The sequence below is a fragment of the Neopsephotus bourkii genome, unplaced genomic scaffold, assembly GCF_033783945.1.
Source record: "Neopsephotus bourkii isolate Nb327-2 ecotype Australia unplaced genomic scaffold, CSIRO-AGI_Nbou_v1 NB_1139, whole genome shotgun sequence".
In the NCBI taxonomy this organism is placed as follows: Eukaryota; Metazoa; Chordata; class Aves; order Psittaciformes; family Psittacidae; genus Neopsephotus; species Neopsephotus bourkii.
The window spans coordinates 2,160,795-2,179,957 of record NW_026901625.1 but is presented as its reverse complement, the minus strand read 5'-3'; the positions used below and the strand labels follow the sequence as shown (position 1 = coordinate 2,179,957).

The window sequence follows — 19,163 nt, the reverse complement described above, 5'->3', positions numbered from 1 at the left end:
GTAGCAGGTCAGGATGGTGCTGGGAGCCTGCGGCACAAGGGTGTGTGCCTGCATGGAGGTGGGATGGGGCCGGGAATGGTGATGCTGGGAATGGTGGTGCCCAGCACACCACGGCTCCATCACCGCATCCATAGCGTTGGGTTGGGTCCTGTTTTGGGGTGCAGTGCGCATTGTCCCCAGTCGTTGGGAGCGGATGTGCAGTATCCATGAGGATGCTGGTGCTGTCGGCACGGAGCGCTGCAGCAAACACCTCTTGGCAAGGGCTCAGCCTCCATCGGGCGACCTTTAAATGTATTGGCACTTAATTAAGCAGGGGAGCGGTGTTAGAATGCATTGGCACCTTGTGTAGGCAGAGGGGGCTGGCTCTGGATCACCTTGGGGCTGTGGCTGGCGCATCTGGGAAGCACAGCTCTAACAAAGAGGCTTTGAAGAGTGGATCCGGTCCCAGTGTTCCCCATCCACCCAGGCACATCCCCTCCTGGGTACCCCCAAAGCATCCATGCGGTGGGATGCAGCTGTGGATGGGTGGGAGAGCCAGGGCTGGAGTGTCTGAGTGCGATGGATGTCCCTGGTGCACCCTGAAAGGATGCAGCTTCACTTTGGTACCCATTTCTCACGCAGATCCCTGCTATTGACATCAGTAACCAGTCCTCCAGCCGCAGGACGCGTGTGGTGATGTGGGATGGGTGCATTTGCCCTCCTGCACTGGGATGAGCTTCTCCTTCCCCCGTGCTCTCCTGGCCCATCTGGCTCTTTCCTCTTATTTATTGGGAGGGGTTTTTCCAGGCTGTGATTTCCCTCTTGTGCTCTGCCCACATTTGATCTCCCGATGATACCGCGGGGCTCGTGCTCTGCAAGGGTCTAATTTGGTGCCCGGGATGCAGGCTTCCTTCCCTCGGATAAATATTGCCTTTCGGTCCTTCTGCGCCTCTCCCGCTCTCCCTCCCTCCCTTTAATTAGACTTCTTACTGCATGGAACAGTTTGCAGTTATATATGGAAAACAGCCTACACTTTCCCAGGAGCGGGGCATGTCGGGAAGGGAAACGGGAGCAGCCGGCGCGCTCTCCCTGGGAGCCTGTGTGTTTTTCCTATCGCAGACACGCTTTTCCCAGCTCTATTCCTTAACCCTTTGGAGCAGGGAGGGTGCCCACAACCCCCCTTGGTCACTGACTCATCCCCTTCACCTGGAATTCCCCTCTCTGCTTGGGCTTTTGAATGGGAAAGCATGGATTTGGGGTCCAGTGCCACGGATACCTCCTAGCCTGGATGATGGGGGAAGTTATCCAGTGCTCAGCACACCATCCATCCGGGATGTGATCCAGAGCAGGACTGCGTGGGAGCCCTTGGAGCTGGGTTGGTTGGGAGCTGTGGGGGCACCCATCCTGTCCCCCTTCCTTGTGTGGTGAGGGTGGCTGGAAAGGGTGCTTCCATCCCCAGCCCTTTGCCATGTCCTAATGGTTGGGATCTGAGCATGGGGTCAACCCTGTGCTGGCTGCTATGGGGTGGCTGAACTCAATGGGGTTCCCCTCTAGAGCATCCCAGCTTTGGGGGACCCCTGCTCACTGCTGTGCTAAGGCACTGATGGTCCATGTGGTGTCCAACAAGCTCTGCTCCCCCTGCCTCAGTTTCCCTGTTGGAACAAGAGGATATTTCATCGTTGTTGCTGCTGGTTTGGGTTCTGCATTGGGGTTTTTCCTCTCTACCAAGCTAGGCAGGAGCAGCTCATTGTGGTGCTCCCATTGAGGTTAGTGCTGTGCTCCCCACGTGTCTTGGGGTGCCCGGGGACCTGAGGGCTCAGCCTCTCCTCTGGCTTCCAGAAGCTGATGCTTCTCCAAGCTGCTGCTGGGAGGAAGTGACTGGGCCTATTTTAAGCCCCCGGGGATGTTCAGGGTAGGAATCCCCTGTCCCTGTGTAATACTGCTATAAATACCCCTGTACCCTGGGTGCTGTTTGCTGGGGAGGCTCCTGGTGCTCTCTGGGTCCGTTCTTGCCTGCTGGTTTTCACTGGGTTTCAAGCTGAACAGGATGGGGCTGGGATTGCCAGGATCTCCTCCCTGCTCAGGGCTGGCAGAGCGCAGATGCTGTGCTCAGGGTGGTGCTGGCCTATGTGTGTAAGGAGCAGGGATGCATGGGGACATGAGTCCCATTGGAGAGCATCTGCATCCAGTGCTGGGCTGCCCCATGTGATGGTGGGAGCCAGGAGAAGCTGCGTGGGGATGGAGCATCTGCAGGGAGATGGGATCCCAACTCCCTATCCCAAGGGATCGTGGGCATCATCTCCCTCCTGCAGCAGGGTGCTGAGACCAGTGAGCATCCGGGTGTGCCTTGAACTGGGAGGATCCAGGTTGGTCGGAGCGTGGGGCTGGGATGTGATGGTTGCTCAACATCCATTAGGTCAGTGGTGCTGCAGGAGGAGTTTGGGAGGCGGAGTCCCAGGCCTGGTTTGCTGCCTTATCTATCATCATCCCTATCTGTCCTATCATCAAGTCCTGCTCTGCAGTCTTGAAGTCGCCTAAATCCCAACCCGTTCCCTCCGTTCCTTTGGTCGTGCTTGCTTGCTCTTAGGCTGTAAACCCAGCACAAAGACAAGCCAAGGATGTGTCTGTGGTGGGGCTGATGTGTTCCATGGGGGAAGCTGGTGGGAGCTCCTTGCCCTGCACACGTCCACAGTGGGGCATTGCAAAACACATTGAAGGGAAAGGAAAGAGTGAAAGAGTTGCCCAGTGTGATGCCTCATTGCCTGGTACCCACCGTGTTCCCGGGTGGGGTGTGAGGATGCTGTGAGAGGAGAGGGGATGAATGAAGCGTGGTGCCAGGGTCCAGTGGGGATGCTTTGCCTGCCCGGGGGATGGAGGGCAGCAGGTATGTGCTGGTTGGGGTTTGCTCTCCATGTGCTGCTGCATTCCTCCACCGCCTGTGCTACCTTGTAAAGCACAAAGGGATAATGAGAGGAGCGGGGCTGATTTAGTGCAGGCGCCGCGAGAGGAATACCAAGGCCTTAGATGGAAACATTCCCCTTGACAGCTCGCCTGGAGACTCCCTCCTTTCCCTTTCTTTTTCCACCTCCCTGGAATTCCTCGGCTGCTGCACCCTCTGGCTCAGGGAAGCCCCGGAGCTGAGGGCACATTCCTGAGCCCCCAGCACCCACCAAGGCGCTGGTGGCTTCTCCATGCGGATGCTAAAAGATGCATGGGGATGCAGCGGGGTTTGGGGGACCGCGTCATGGCTCGCTGCATGCTCCGTGCCCCCGCAGCTTGCCCTGTGTTCCCCTGCCTCCAGCCCCTTCCCTGCCTCTCACAACAGCTAATTGCTGCCCCAACCTTCGTTAAACACCAGGGAAAATGGAGCTGTAATGAGTGGGCTGATGGCAGCCGCTCGTGTTCCCTGTGGAATAGCCTGCAAGGAGAGATGCTCTCTCGGACAAGGTCGCCTTTGCTTGCCTTTCTCTGGTGCTTTCCACAAAGCCTTGGTCCCCAGTGCGTGGCTCAGAGCTGCCTTTTGGTCCCCAAACCCTGGTAACAGAGGAGGAGGATGGTGTAGCACTGCTTGGGCAGGGTGATGCTCTGGTTTCTTCCTCATCCATAGAATCATGGAATGGTTTGGGTTGAAGGGACCTTAAAGCTCCTCCAGTTCCAATCCCTGCCATGGGCAGGGGCACCTTTCACTAGAGCAGGTTCTAAGGTCTCCCCAGAGCCTTCTCTTCTCCAGGCTGAACCCCGCAGCTCTCCTACCCTGTCACCCTAGTGTTGGTGCTCACACTTGGTGACAACCAAACCCATCCCAGCGCGGTGATGGGAGGGCTGATTCGTCCCCTTGCCCGTGCCTCTTTGTGCCACACAACCCCGGTGTTTGCTCCCATCAGTGGGAAGCGTGTTCCTTGGCACAAGGTGTAGGAGAACTGCTCCAGCTCTGTGGGATGTGGTGATGCTGCATCGGGGCTGATCCTGCCACTGTGTGTGATGGCATCACCCATTGCCTGCAGCAACCGGGTGGGTTCTGAGCATCCCCACTCACTGAGGGTGCGTAGGACTCAGCTGGGGATTGGGACTTGAGGCTGTGCCCGAGGGGATGGTGGGTTCATCCCCCATGTGGATGCAGGAGGAGGAGGTGATGCTGCCTTTCCCAGGGGGTTGGAGTGGGAGCAGCCTTGAGCTGCTCCTGGCCCTGCAGCACGTTTGCACTGGGGTTGGTGTTGGGTGCAGCATCAGCCCTGCGCTGTGCTCTGTGGCTTGGTTACCCCTGGCTTGCCACCAGCGCTTCCTGGGTGTTTCCAGCTCCTTTATCACCTCCAGTGCGTGTTTAGTGCCCCCCAGTCTTGTAAGGTGAAGGCTTCACTGCAAGGATTGCTCAGAGGATGGAAGGGAGATGCCCAGAGAAGCTGTGGCTGCCCCATCCCTGGCAGTGCTCAAGGCCAGGTTGGACACAGGGGCTTGGAGCAAGCTGCTCCAGTGGAAGGGGTCCCTGCCCACAGCAGGGGTTGGAGCTGGAGGAGATTTAAGATCCCTTCAACACAAACCAGGCTGGGATCCTAGGGTGTTGCTGTCACTGGGGTCTCCCGCACCCATGGAGCATCCTGTGGTTGGTGTCACTGGTGGGTGCTGGGGTGGCCCCATTGGGAAGAGAAATGCCCCTGGGGCATCCACAGACTGCTGCTGGTGTGGAGGAAGCGGATGCTGCAATGGGAGGAGGAGGTAAGGTCCTGTGGGTGATGCAGGTGCCTGCCCGGGGCTGGGCCATGTCTGGTGTTTGGTCTCAGTACCCAGGGCCTGCAGGAAGGAGGATGCTTGTGTTGCAGGGAGAAGGGGCTCAGAGCCGGCTCCCTCATGCTGCTGGTGCAGGATGCTCTGAGCGCTCTGTTTGGGGTGTTCCAGCCTGGCTTTGCCCCTTCCACCCTCTTTGCTTGGGGCATGGCCCTGCTCCATGGTGTCAGTGTGGAAGGTGCAGGTCCCCACACCATGCCCTGCTCTGGCATCCGTGGTCCTGCTCCTCCTCCTTGGATGCGAGCGAGCACTGGTGGAAGCACAGCCTTTCCATTGGAGCTTTCCAGTTCCAAAGGGAAAAGTCTTAAAGCCAGGCCAGGAATGGGGAATTTGGGGGGTTTGGGTGTTTTTTCCCCCCCTTTCTCTGCTTGGCAACATAAGCTGCATCCCTGACAGCTTTACATCGAGTTTACCATGGCAACCTACAGCAGCCCAGCGTTTCCAATGCCCCATCCCTGAAGTGGGAGAGGAGACGAGCCGTGGTGGGTGCTGCTGAGGGCCTGGGAGTGAAGGGTAGTGAATGGGGGTGGCCTCTTGTACTGCTGCAGCCAGGCACATGCTTGGGGAATGGGATAAACCGGGCTCCACATGGCCTGAGGGTTGCTCCATGGGCCTCATCCTGCCTGGCGAGCGGCTGGGATTTGTGGCTCTGGGCAGGGGATGTGGTGCCTGGTGTTGCTCTTCCTCAGCACGGTGCTTTCTGCCCTGCATGGTGGGAGGTGTCCAGGCTGGAGCGAGAGGCAGGTGTGAATTTCCCTTCTCCTCCATGGGTGTAGAACCCAGCAGAGCTTGCTCAGGGCTTGCTCCATCCCTGGTGCTGGGCTGGGGTGGGTTCACCATGGGTCTGAGTGCGCTGAGCAGGGAGGATTCATCCATGCCCTTTCCTACTGGCCCCAGTGCTCAGGCAGCATCGACAGCCTGGTGTGTGCTGGGTGCTGGTGCCATGGGCTGTGCCACCCGCCATGGGCTGTACCACGCAGCCTGGCATGATGAACGGTGTCACACATGGTGTGGTTTAGGTACCCTTGTCCCTGTGAGCATCCTGCTTTCCTCTCCTTCATGCTTCCTCCTTGTGTCCCGCTCCGAGGGCTGCTCCGGTGCCAGCCCATGGCCACGTTCCCAGCCAGGACAAGGTCTAACGTGGCTGTTTATTATTCCGGGCAGGTTTGTCTGCAGCACCACATCAGCTCCGCTCCTCGCCAGCCGCTGCTCCTTCCCGGAGCCTTCCTGCTCCTGCCCCCGGCCCATGGATCAGGAGCATCCGTGTCCTTCACGCTGCCGCCTCCAAACTGCTCCTGCTCTGCAGCCACCCTTGTCCTGCTCAGGGATGCTCTTTGGGGGGTGATAATGCGTTGCTTGGGGGTCCCGTGCAGCCATGCCCACACAGGGCAGTCAGGCTTCTCTTGGGTGCTCCCCTCTGGGCTGTGTTTTCATGTCCTGGTTCCCAAAGGACCCTCAGGGGGGACCCTTCTGCCTCTCCAGTGCCTGGGGGCTCTGAATGAGATACTGGAGCTGGGAACAGGTTGCTGGATGCTGCTGGAGTCATTAGGAGCTCATTGGAGCGTTGGCTGTTAGGGAAGGCTGAGCACAGCGCCCTGATTGCCTGGGATGGATGCCTCCAGCCTGTCCTGTGGGACAGGAGCAGATTGATGCTCTGACCCCAAACGGGGCTGGAGGAGGATGCTCAGAGCGGACAACAGGAGCTTTCCTCCACCATGGTCCCTCCTGTCAGAGCAAGCCCGAGGGGCTGGGCATGGGCTGGTGATGTTGGGTGCCCCTGAGCTCCTCCAGGGGTAATTATGGACTAGGCTGTGCAGTGTTAATTAACTGTCTTAGCCTCTAAGCTCTCATCAGAAGTTCTTGGTTGCTATGAAAGAGAGGGGAAAATGAGCGTGTCGGGGGGGGGGGGGGGTTAAGCTTTTTACTCTTAATCAGCAGGAGTCTGTTTAATTGGACCTGTCACCTCCTGCCCCCCGCTGCCAGCAGCTTCGTGCCTCTAAAACACAGATGAGCTCAGCTCCATGAGGAGCCATGGGGTGAGCGGGCTGGGCATGGTCAGGGATGCTGCGTTGGGGATGCTGTGTTAGGGATGCTGGTGAGCTCTGCTTTATGGGGGAGCAGCGATGCTCTGCCCAAGGGTGCATGTTTGGGTGCCCCAGGAGCTGCAGTGCATTGAGGGGAGGATGTCCCTGTGCTCCCCATCCCTCTGCTGCTGCAGTCAGTGGACAGGGCCCTCCTGCAGTGATGTCCCTGAGGTTCCGTTGGTGCCTGTTGCCTCCTGATAACACCGAGAGCCTCCCTGGGTGCTGCTGGTGGGGTTGGAGCTCTCAGGGACCAGGGTGTGCAGGGAGGGGGTTGCAAAGCTGCTGTGATCAGGGCTGGAACTGGGGGCATTTGGTGCAGGGTGCTGTTGGGATGGTCCCGTGATGGTCTGGTGCTTGTCTGATGAGTTTGGGATGGCTGGTGCAGCCCCTGTGCTCCTGGGAAGCAGTGATGGATGTTTTCCTTCCTCCTTCCCATCTCTGCTTGCTCTGTTGCCTCTGATGCTGCCTCAGTGACCGTTCCCCTTTTGTTATTCATTTATATTGCTCTAGGAAGGGTTTCATGTTCTGTCCATAAAGATCCTCCCTTGCAGGCTCTTTGCCTCTGTAGTGCTGCAGAGGTGCCTGGGAGCATCGCTGCTGCCATCTGAGCTTGCGTCAGAGAAACCCTTTTCTTCCCCCCTCTGACCAGAGCAGCTCCCCCTCCAGTGGACCCCTTCCACTGGAGCAGCTTGCTCCAAGCCCCTGTGTCCAACCTGGCCTTGAGCACTGCCAGGGATGGGGCAGCCACAGCTTCTCTGGGCACCCTGTGCCAGCGCCTCAGCACCCTCACAGGGAAGAGCTTCTGCCTAAGAGCTCAGCTCAGTCTCCCCTCGGGCAGGTTCAAGCCATTCCCCTTGGCCTGTCCCTACATCCCTTGTCCCAAGCCCCTCTCCAGGTTTCCTGTAACCCCTTTAGGCACTGGAGCTGCTCTAAGGTCTCCCCTTCAGGAGCCTTCTCTTCTCCAGGCTGCCCCAGCCCAGCTCTCTCAGCCTGGCTCCAGAGCAGAGCTGCTCCAGCCCTCGCAGCATCCCCATGGCCTCTTTTGGACTCACTCCACCAGCTCCACATCCTAAAATTCCCATCATAAAACCCTGTAGGTTGGAGCAGACCCATAAAACCATTGAGTCCCACCGTTCACCCAGCACGTTTTAGCAGCTTCCCTGCCGAATGATTCCAGTGATGGAAGCTCTGGGTGCTGCGAGCCCCATCCTGTCGATGCCGTCTCTGGGGATGCTGTCTCCTACCTGCCGGTGATCCGGTGCTCCCGGGCCAGCAGCCCATGCAGGAAGCAGCTGTTTTCCACTGCCGAGTGTATTTTTAACCCCCGGTGAATGGGAGCGTTTCTGTGTGCCGGGCAGCCGGGTTTGAGTGAAGAACCACCTGGGAGCTCTTCCTGCCCGGCCCCCGCGCTGCCGATGGCTTTCCCTGCACTCAAACACCCCACACAGCCCATGCCGAGCCTATCCCGGCTCCCTCCCAACCCAACTCCTGCTCATCCAGGTTCTATGGTGAGCCCCGGGGCTGGATGAGCGTAAAGGTGCCTGTGAACCACATCCCTCCCGGTGGGTGCCCATCCTTGGGTACCGCTCATCCCGTGTGTTTATGAGGAGGCTTCCAACGCTGATATTTTTGTTTCCCATCCTTGTTTTTGCAGCTCCAGTTGCTGTGGTATCCAGGGAGCCCTCCTCCTTCTGCAGGAGATGCACGCTGGTCGTTGCTAAGGTCGCCTCCGCGGTAACATGCACATCCTGTTTACACCTTTATCCGGAGAAGTTGGGCTCGGATAGAGGCACCTGCATCACCCGGGCAGCCCCCAGGGAAGGGGCCGTCCCGAGCATCCCCTCCACAGAGCCTCGAAGGAAGGTGCTGCAGGAGCCACCGGCCGCAAGATGACGAACAACGTGGCCGACCACCACCCCGGGAACTCGGTTGCTGAAGGCAACCATGAGGGGGACTTTGGTTGCTCCATGGTGGAGCTCAGGAACCTCATGGAGCTGAGGAGCGCCGAGGCGGTCGCCCGGCTCAATGACTCCTATGGCAGTGTGCAGAACGTCTGCAAGAGGTTGAAGACGTCGCCGGTTGAAGGTAAGCGGCTGCCCTGTGCTGGGGGACCACTTGCTTGGGTGCCTCTGGGATGGAGCTGGTGGCTCAACCAGCGTGGTCCCATCCCAAGCCTTGTGGGAGGTGGCTCCCTGCATCTGAATGGAATGATCACTTAGGGTAGAGAAGGAGGTAAAAGAAGAGAAGCATCTTCCCTAGGGATCCCTTGAGGCATAGCCTGGAGCCCTGCATCCCCTGGGAGCTTGGAGTGGAGGTGGGATGCAGGTAGGGGTGAGGAGCTGATGGGGCATAAGAGGGATGTGTGGGAGCTCCTCTCTGCTGCTGCCCCCCCGGTCAGCACCAGCCGTTCCCCTATATTAGTGCTGATGGAGGGCTGTGTGTGATGGGGATGAAGGAGAGTGTGAAGGTAGGAGGGGCTGTGTGGAGCTCATCCTTCCTTACCAGTGGGCACTGGGTGGCTGTGGCTGTCTTTGCACCCCTTCCTTGGCATTAAAAGAGGGGGGAGAGAGCCCCTGCTTACCTGCGCTTGGGAACAGGATGCGCCCCCAGGGTGCTGCGTGGGCTGGGGGCTGTGGCTGTGCCTCGGCGCTGAGAACTCGGGGTTATTCTTAGTGCTGTAAGCTGGGGATTAGCGTGTTTCCCAGCTGTGAGCGGGACCGGGAAGGAGAGACAATATCGGGATGTCATTAGAGAAGGGGGGGCAGTCCCGGTGGAAATACCAAGTCCAGGTCACAAAACAATGTGCTTGGCCTTGCCAAAGTGGGAGCGGGATCCTTGGGATTGGGAGGAGAGGGGAGGGAAGGGAGAGGACCCCAAAGGCTTGGCCCTGTGGCAGGGCTGCTCCTGGATCCGGTGCTGCTTCCAGGCACTGATGGGTATCGCTGTGTGTGGTGCCCCCAGCGCATCCCTGCCTCTGGAGCTTTGCTGTGTGTCCCAAACGCCGTCCTGTTGAGCACTGAGAGCAAAGAAAGGTGATTTCCTCTAAGCTGGGATTTTGAGGCCTGAGTCACCTCCATCTGATCCCATCAGGGTGAGGTGTTCGGCTCCAGCTGTGCCAGGGCTGTCCCTATGGTGTGACACCCAGGGAAACCCCAGCAAGGTTGGAAGCTGCAGGCTGGAGCATGTCCCTGCCGCAGTGCATCCCTGGGGAGATGGGGAATGGGATCCACCGGCTCTGGAGAGCTTGGGGAGTGTGTGCAGGTGGGATGCCCCAGCTGGGGTTTAGAGGATGATATGGAACGTGGGGAACACCAGGCACATCTTGGTGTGTTCAGTGTGGGATCTGTGTGTGAATTCCCCCTGGGAAGAATCAGAGAACCATGGAATGGTTTGGGTTGGAAGGGACCTTAAAGCTCATCCAGTCCCACGGGCAGGGACCCCTTCCACTGGAGCAGCTTGCTCCAAGCCCCTGTGTCCAACCTGGCCTTGAGCACTGCCAGGGATGGGGCAGCCACAGCTTCCCTGGGCACCCTGTGCCAGTGTTCATGCTGTGAAGGGTGAAGGTTTTGCCACTCAAAAGCAGCTTTCCCAGCCTGCAGGGTCTCTGATGCAGGGGGGTGTTCTCCTGCTGTCCCTTGTGGCCTCCATCCAAAGGTTCCCATCCACATCCCCACTAACTGAGTCCCCCCAGCCCCTGGGCTGGCAACCTGGAGCCATGGCACCCATGCCATCTGCTCTTTGCAATAGGTGAATTGGAAACCCCAGCACCTCCCAAACTGCCCCAGGAGGGTGTGGGAGCTCCGGGGTCATGCCCATGGATGGGAAGCAGGCTTTGGAAGGAGCCACGTGTGCAACCTTCCATGCCCTGTGGCAGCATCCCGCATCCTTGTGCGGGAGCACGTGTGTGTGCCCGGCGCACGCGGTGCCTCCCCAGCCCCGGTGTGAGTCAACCCGCAGCAGTTAGCCACATTTTCCATCCATCCCTCTGCAGACGTTGGGATGGGTGGGAATCGGGGCTGGGAGATCCCAGGATCCTGCTGCCTCGTCACAGCTGGGTGGGGACCGGGCGCTGCTCCAGCGCATCCCCTCCCTGCAGCCGGGGTGTAGCCGCAGCAGAAAGTGGGGTGCGTGGAAGGGGAAAGGGATTCATCCTGATGCTTCCTTCTGGATGGGATGGCAGAGCTGTCCCAAGCAGGAGGAATTGGTCCTCCCGGGAGGGCATCGCTGCCAGGCTGCTCCAGGCACAGGGATGCATCCAGGGCCCCTGTTGCGGCCGCCTGCCCGGTGCATCTCGGGAGCTGGCAGCAGCCCCGTGGGCCATCTTAAGGTGGAGAGAGCTGGGGGGGCTCGGTGCAGGGCTTGGTTAAGGTGGTGCTGGGCAACGGGGGGGCTGCTCTCACCTGGGACCCCATCAGCTTTTTAATGGCTTTTAAATCCAGGGGATGACCAGGATAAACTGTGTCCAATTGCTGGCCCACGCCCTGGGATGGGAAAGCCCTTTTGCCCCCCTTTTGCCCCCCTTTTGCCCCCCCTTTTGCCCCCCCTTTTGCCTCCCCTTTTGCCCCCCTTTTGCCCCATGTGCCCCTTGTCCATAGCACTTGGCTAAGCACAGAGACTCTCCCATTGCACCAGGTCGGTCCCCAGAGCATCTACTCCTTGGTGCTGGCAGGAGAAGAGTGAAGGCTGCTTTGCCCCCCTTTTGCCCCCCTTTTGCCCCCCTTTTGCCCCCCTTTTGCCCCCCTTTTGCCCCCCTTTTGCCCCCCTTTTGCCCCCCTTTTGCCCCCCTTTTGCCCCCCTTTTGCCCCCCTTTTGCCCCCCTTTTGCCCCCCTTTTGCCCCATGTCCATAGCACTTGGCTGAGCTCAGAGACTCTCCCATTGCACCAGGTCTGTCCCCAGAGCATCTGCTCCTTGGAGCTGGCAGAAGACTGAAGGGTGCTTTGCCCCCCTTTTGCCCCCCTTTTGCCCCCCTTTTGCCCCCCTTTTGCCCCCCTTTTGCCCCATGTCCGTAGCACTTGGCTGAGCTCAGAGACTCTCCCATTGCACCAGGTCGGTCCTCAGAGCATCTGCTCCTTGGTGCTGGCAGGAGAAGAGTGAAGGCTGCTTTTGCCCCCCTTTTGCCCCCCTTTTGCCCCCCTTTTGCCCCCCTTTGCCCCCCTTTTGCCCCCCTTTTGCCCCCCTGCCCCCCTTTTGCCCCCGTTCTGCCCCCCATCCATAGCACTTGGCTGAGCTCAGACTCTCCCATTGCACCAGGTCTGTCCCCAGAGCATCTGCTCCTTGAAGCTGGCAGAAGACTGAAGGCTGCTTTGCCCCCCTTTTGCCCCCCCTTTTGCCCCCCTTTTGCTCCCCTTTCCCATGTCCATGGGGCTCGGCTGGGCTCAGAGACTCTCCCGCTGCGCCGGTCCGGTCTGCGGCCGGTGGCTGCTCGGAGCTGGCAGGAGAAGAGGGATCAGGTGGCTCCGGCGGCTCCGAGCGCCGCTCGCGGTGCCAGATTCACGGCTAATTTGATGCCGCCTGTAAACAAGCCGGGCAGTGCCAACTGGCATTAACTGGCACTCGGGCTCGTGGTGCGGCTGCAGCACTGGTGAGAGGCGGCTCATCCTGCAGGCCACGGTCCCTGCGTGCTCCCTGCCCCATGGCGGGGACAGGAGCCAAGCTCTGCATCCCCTCTGCCTGCTCCCCGTGCCCCTGTGCAGGCAGGGAGCTGCTCCTCGCATTGGGGTTTTGTTCCCATCTCCATCCTTCCCCTCTCCAGGCTTGTCTGGGAACCCGACCGACCTGGAGAAGAGGCGGCAGGTCTTCGGGCAGAACTTCATTCCTCCCAAAAAGGCCAAGACGTTCCTGCAGTTAGTGTGGGAAGCGCTGCAGGATGTCACGCTCATCATCTTGGAAATCGCAGCCATAGTCTCCTTGGGGCTGTCCTTCTACCACCCGCCGGGTGGTGACAATGAACGTGAGTGCCCTGTGCTGGTGGTGGGGGGGACCTGCTTCAGCTCCCATGCAGGAGCAGGGCTTTGGGGTGGATGCTGTCTCTGAAAGGCCACCATGTGGGTCACTGTGGTGCAGATGGAGCTGGGAGCTGCTTCTGCTCATCCTTGGGATCCTTGCCATCCAGGCACCTGCATTGATGGATGTGTCTGGGCACAGCTCAGAGCTATTCCTTGCTGCCCTCCCAGAAGATGCTCAAAGAGCAAGAGCCCATCTGGTCCAGTGGCTTCCCAAGTCCATGGGGCTTCCCTTTTGCTTTGGACATGCAGGGACCACACTGGCTGTGCCCTGGTAGCTCCAGCTGCGACATCCCTCGTGTGGTTGGGCCATGGTGTTGGATAAGTTTCTCCTTCCCGGTGCTGGAGGAGCCAAGCAGGAGCAGGGATCCGGAGGTGCATGGAGATGGTGACTCACTCAAGGGTCAGGGAGCAGAGGGAGGCCTGGGTGCTCCAACTGGGAATAGAAACCGGTTGTCCTGGCTCTTTCAGCCCAACCTCTGCCAAAAATGAGGAGCAGAAAGGAGAAAACCGAAAGGAATCAGATGCCTCCAGGGAGGTAAAACCCCTCTGCTGGGAGCAGGGGAAGCCCTTGGAGCAGCTCAGGGAGGAGTGATGGTCTCTATTCATGTGTTGCTCAGTGGGGAGCGGGTACAAACAGGGTTTCTCCTCCTCCTGCAGTGTGTGGCCAGTCTGCGGGGGGCGTGGAGGACGAGGGCGAGTCTCAGGCCGGCTGGATCGAGGGGGCAGCGATCCTGTTCTCGGTGATCATCGTGGTGCTGGTGACCGCTTTCAATGACTGGAGCAAGGAGAAGCAGTTCCGGGGCCTCCAGAGCCGCATCGAGCAGGAGCAGAAGTTCACGGTCATTCGCAAGGGGCAGGTGATCCAGATCCCCGTGGCAGAGATCGTGGTGGGAGACATCGCGCAGATCAAGTACGGTGAGTGGGGATGCATGGGGGCTGCCCCTCTGCTTCGGAGCCTGGGGCTTCCTCCTCTCTGCTTTGCCAGCCCTTCTTGCCTTGAGGGGGAGTATTGCCTCCTCCAGTCCTGTTCTGCAGCATCCCATGGCCAGGAGCAATGGGAGATGCTCCTGGGGAGGTGATGGAGCTCAGCCAGGCTCTGCACACATTGGGTTGCTTTAGTGACCTGTTGGTCTCAAAAAGGATTCCTGTCCTTGGCGAACCATTCCTTAGGAAGGAGATGTAGCCCTTGGGCTAAACCAGGTCCTGCTCCTTGTTTACCAGGGGGAATGCTCATCCCATGCAGCTCCTGGCAGGAAGGAGATTGGTCCAACAGAGTCTTCGTTTTCACACAGAGCTTTTCCCTTTTGCCTTCCTTGGCTGGTGTAGTGTGAAGCAGTTTGGGTGTATTGGGAGGCTTTGGGCTGTTGACTCAGTAAAACCAGACGGGAGAAGCACTGATTGAGCAGAAGTCCTCCCAACAAATGCTTTCCTACATCAGGGAAGGTTTTGGACCTACTGGATATCATCTTATAATAGCCATCTGTCTTAGAATACCCATCTGCTGCTTCTTCCCTCTCTAGATTTGGTCTGAGGTTGGATTCGAAGTCCTTTTGCTGATACACAGAGCATCCTTCCCGCGCTGGGGTGGGCAGGGTGAGCTGTGCTGACCCCCTCTCTGCTCCTGTCCTAGGTGATCTCCTGCCAGCGGATGGGATCCTGATCCAGGGCAATGACCTGAAAATAGATGAGAGCTCCCTGACGGGGGAGTCAGACCAAGTGAAGAAATCCCTGGAGAAAGACCCCATGCTGCTCTCAGGTGAGGAGCTGCGAGGGGGTTGTGCTGGGGAGGGGATGGGATGTGGTGCTGGTGTCCTGTCTCACTGCGCCCTCCTTCTGTGCCAGGTACCCATGTGATGGAGGGCTCTGGCAGGATGGTGGTGACTGCAGTGGGTATCAACTCCCAGACAGGAATCATCTTCACTCTTCTGGGGGCAGGAGAAGGAGATGAGGAGAAGAAGGTGAAGAAAGGTAAGGAGATCCATTGAACCTGCCTTTTCCCTCCTTTTGCCTTTCTCCCTTTCCTGGGAAGCATCCACTGCTGTGTGTCAGGCTGCCCCCACCTCTGTGGGGTGCGTGTTAGTGCCCATGGCCCAGGCAGGTACAGTGAGCTCTGGAGGTGCAGGGGGATCCCTCCCTGCTCCCTGAGGAAAGCCTCCGAGCACCCAGACCTCGGCTCTCGGCTCCTTTGGACACGGCTCCAACTGTCTCTTCTCCAGCAGCACAGCCTGGAGCTGTGGGGTGTGAGGGGGGGATCAATGCTCAGAGGGAGAAGTGGCCGAGAGCGATGCCCATTGCACAGCCTTGGTGGGAAGGTGAGTCCTGGCTGTCCATAGGGTGACAGAAACCCATCCAGAACCTTGGGACGATCTCTGCTGGCATCCCTGGTGATGGAGGCAAGAGGGGAAGGAGGGGTGGGGAGCAGCCCGGCAGGTTTAGGTGCTCCTCATTGTGCTGGGACTCGATGCCTTGGTGCTCACATCTCACTGCTTTATTCCCCTGCTCTGTGCTGGTTTAAAGCCGGCGCTGGCACAAGCCAGGCTTGGGAAGCTCCTGCTCTCCCCTGTGTCACTGTGCTCCTTGGGAGCAGCCGTGAGGTGCAGGGAGCTGGCAGGAGGGAGCTGCTGGCGGCAGCACCAGGGAGCCCTTCCTGGGATGTGATGCCAGGTTGGGGGGAAGCATCCGGATCCGCTCCAGGCTGCGTCTGTGCTGGGTTCCTGCAGCTCTGTTCGCCCAGGCCGGGCAGCTCCCTCCCTTCACTGGCACTGGGAGCTGAGGAGCTCTTGGGGTTTAGCTGCCAGCTTGGAGGTGGGAGTGAGGGATCAGGTGTGGGAATGGTGCTGGTGTGGGGACAGAGGCACCCAGGCTCCGTGCTTTCCCAGCCTTTGCTCAGCCCCACAGCAAACCAGCCCTGTGCCTTGCAGCCCTCGACTGGGGAGTGAAGTGGGGCAAGGGGCTTCAGCAGCTTGTCCCCTTCATAGTGCCAAGGGATGATGGGGAGAAGGTCGTGAACCCCTTGTCACTCCAGGCTTGCTTGAACTGCAGGGACCCCATGTTGTGTAGAGGCACACTGGGGACCCGCTTGCCCATCACACATGTAGTAGGCTGTAGTGGTGCCCATGGCAGGGGACAACTCTGTGTCTCCTGTGTGGATCCACTTGCACCCACAGCAGCGGGAGGCAGGGAGCACAGTGCCTGGCATGTGCTGCATAGAGAAGCTCTGCTGCGTGGTTCCTTCTCCCCAAAGGTCTCAGATGCCCCTTGGAAGCGCTGCTGAGGGTTGCAGGAGATGCTTTGCAGGTGGGGAAGCCTGAAGCCTTAGGGATGGGGTGCCTAAGGGAGCACAGGGCGCTCCGGAGCCTTGCCGGTGCCGTGAGCTATGGACCGAGTGCGGTGCCAGCAGAGAGCTGAGCCCTGGGTATGGATCCCACCGGAGCGTGGCTGGCCCTGGGCTGTCCCAGCAGCCGGATGATGGCCGTGGGTCCATGTGCTGAGCCCTCCACCCTTTCTGTCTTTGAACAGGTAAAAAAAGCGGAGCCCCCGAAAATCGCAACAAAGGTAACCAGCCTCTCCATCCTTTGAACCAGCACCACACTAACTACTGAGCATTCCTCCTTCCTTCCTTCCTTCTTTCTTCTCATCAGTCTGTGCTCTTTGCTGCTCCGGCGGGACTCTCGCCTCGTTGTCCTGGGAGAGGGTGCAGTGGTCCCGTGGCCGGTGGCCCCAGCACGGTGCCCTCTGGTACCCACCATAGGGCTGTGTGTAGCTGGGATGGGGTGGCCGCCTTTCCCCATGGCCAAGCTCTTGTGCAGGAAGGACAGGGCTCTTGCAGCAGCCTGGACCACCGACAGAGCATCCCTTTATCACCCATGTTGACATGAGCCTGGCAGTGCCCCTCGGAGGCTGTCCCTTTGCAGGGCTTGTGTTTGGGGCAGAGATGTGGGTCCCCTGCTGCTGTGTGTGGGGTGACGTCCCATGGGGCCTGGCCAACGTGACGGTTGTACCCTCTCCCCCCATGGCCTCGACTCCGTGAGCGTCTCCTCGCCAGTGTTTCTCACACTGTTCTTTGCAGGCTGTGGAGGAAGCCCATCCCTGCACCTCTCTCTCCACCTCTCTCTTTCGTCCTCTCTCCTCTCAGCAGTTTGAGTTTCCCTCCTTCCCGTCAGACTGTGTCCGGGTGCTTGTTCTGTCCGTGTCGGGTCTGTTGTAACCGTGGAGGTGTCCGGTGTGGAGCTGCTGGGAGCTACCAGGCTGTCTCCAGCAGCAGCAGCCAGGAGGGGACAGGTCCTGGGGGGCCTGCAGGCAGCTTTTGGGGGGGGGTTCCCACCCTCTTCCCATCCTCTTCCCATCCCTCTCCAAAACTTCCAGCTGAGCTGGGTCTCCTGGTGCAGGCCTCCAGCTGGACCAGGCCATGGTAGCCACTGAAAGCCCAGCTGTCCCGGGTGCTAAAGATGTGATGGATGGCTCAGGGCTGCGATCCAAGGAGCTGGCTCACTCCTCTTCAACCTCCATCCCAATGGCTAACCGTCCCCCTCCATCTCACCCCCTCCGTCACTCCCCTGGCAGGCGATTGCTGCTGAGCTGCCCACAAGGCACTGTACAGGTGGCACTGGGAGGGACTGGGGTTGCTCGTCAGGAGACTGGGAGCACTGGAGGCTCTCTGGGGTCAGCCCAAAAGGCTCCCCATCCACTGCAGGGTGCAAAGCAACCATAGGGGAGGCTAGGAGAGACCTGCTTCCACCCCAGACCCTGGCCAGAGGGCTCCTTGCAGTGCTGCCTTAGAGGTGTGACCGGTACCAGTGTCAGCTCTGAGGATCCTTTATCCACAGGGCTGGGGTAGATAAGAGAAAACTGCCCCATAGGGAAGAGGCAGGGCCCTGGGACAGGAGGTTTCCATGTGCTCGGATGCGTGTGTCGTCGGGAATGGTTCTTGTTCTGGGTTTTCTCTCTCTCACCACCATCTTTCTCAGTGGTGTCCCAGAGGTTTTCCTGGTCTCTCTCCTATTCACACGTGGTGTCTTGTTTTACCCTGGGCTGTAGCTAAAACTCAGGATGGTGTGGCCTTAGAGATCCAGCCCCTGAAGAGCCAGGAAGGGGTGGAAAATGAGGAGAAGGAGAAGAAGAAGGTGAAGGTGCCTAAGAAAGAGAAGTCTGTGCTGCAAGGGAAGCTCACACGCCTGGCAGTCCAGATTGGGAAGGCGGGTAAGTGGCCCTCCATGGGCTGTCTCCTTGCTGTCCCCTTGCCCAGCATCCCCTCACCTCCTCCTTTGCCTCTTCTTCCCCCAGGGCTGATCATGTCAGCCATCACGGTCATCATCTTGGTGCTGTACTTCGTGATCGACACGTTTGGGGTGCAGCGGCGGCCCTGGCTGGCAGAGTGCACCCCCATTTACATCCAGTACTTCGTCAAGTTCTTCATCATTGGTGTCACCGTGTTGGTGGTGGCTGTGCCTGAAGGGCTCCCGTTGGCAGTCACCATCTCCTTGGCCTACTCTGTGAAGGTGAGACCAAGGTGCAATGGGGTTGCGATGGGTATGATGAGGGGATTCAAGGCTTTGGGCTCTGAAGGTGCAATGGGGTCGCCATGGGTATGATGAGGGGATTCAAGGCTTTGGGCTCTGAAGGTGCAATGGGGTCGCCATGGGTATGATGAGGGGATTCAAGGCTTTGGGCTCTGACTTGCCTGCTTGTGGTGCCTGTTGCAGAAAATGATGAAGGACAACAACCTGGTGAGGCACCTGGATGCGTGTGAGACCATGGGCAATGCCACCGCCATCTGCTCGGACAAGACGGGCACGCTCACCATGAACCGCATGACGGTGGTGCAGGCTTATGTGGGGGATACCCACTACCGCCAGATCCCTGATCCCGAAGCCATCCTGCCCAAGACCCTAGACCTCATTGTCAACGGTGTCTCCATCAACTCAGCTTACACATCCAAGATCCTGGTGAGTTGGAGAACCACAACCTTGCGTGCTGGTCTTCCCACCTGCAGCTCCCATCCTGCCGTATCCAGGTTTGGCATTGCGTTTCCTTTCCTTTCTCCTCTCCAGCCACCCGAGAAGGAAGGCGGGCTACCAAGGCAAGTGGGGAACAAGACCGAGTGTGCCCTGCTGGGTTTCGTGCTGGACCTGAAGCAGGATTACCAGGCTGTGCGCAATGAGGTGCCAGAGGAGAAGCTCTACAAGGTCTACACCTTCAACTCGGTGCGCAAGTCCATGAGCACGGTCCTGAAGAACAGCAACGGCGGCTTCCGCATGTACAGCAAAGGAGCCTCCGAGATCATCCTCCGCAAGTAACCATCCTCCTTCAGCA

At 59.1% G+C, this 19,163-nt stretch overlaps 1 protein-coding gene across 6 annotated transcripts in view; it reads left to right on the top strand.

Annotated features, from left to right (window-relative positions):
- ATP2B4 (ATPase plasma membrane Ca2+ transporting 4) overlaps nucleotides 1–19,163 on the top strand; it is a 44,640-nt gene that overhangs the window by 8,840 nt on the left and 16,637 nt on the right. For 4 of the 6 annotated variants that reach the window (XM_061362965.1, XM_061362970.1, XM_061362966.1 and 1 more), the window contains exons 2-11: nucleotides 8,500–8,930; nucleotides 12,599–12,796; nucleotides 13,509–13,766; nucleotides 14,482–14,607; nucleotides 14,694–14,819; nucleotides 16,371–16,406; nucleotides 17,889–18,050; nucleotides 18,135–18,349; nucleotides 18,554–18,796; nucleotides 18,902–19,143. In XM_061362965.1, the coding sequence (XP_061218949.1) occupies nucleotides 8,735–8,930; nucleotides 12,599–12,796; nucleotides 13,509–13,766; nucleotides 14,482–14,607; nucleotides 14,694–14,819; nucleotides 16,371–16,406; nucleotides 17,889–18,050; nucleotides 18,135–18,349; nucleotides 18,554–18,796; nucleotides 18,902–19,143 (1,802 nt within the window). In that variant the 5' untranslated portion in view covers nucleotides 8,500–8,734. The remainder of the gene's footprint in view (nucleotides 1–8,499; nucleotides 8,931–12,598; nucleotides 12,797–13,508; nucleotides 13,767–14,481; nucleotides 14,608–14,693; nucleotides 14,820–16,370; nucleotides 16,407–17,888; nucleotides 18,051–18,134; nucleotides 18,350–18,553; nucleotides 18,797–18,901; nucleotides 19,144–19,163) is intronic. The other 2 variants (XM_061362967.1, XM_061362969.1) reach the window with 1 other exon arrangement.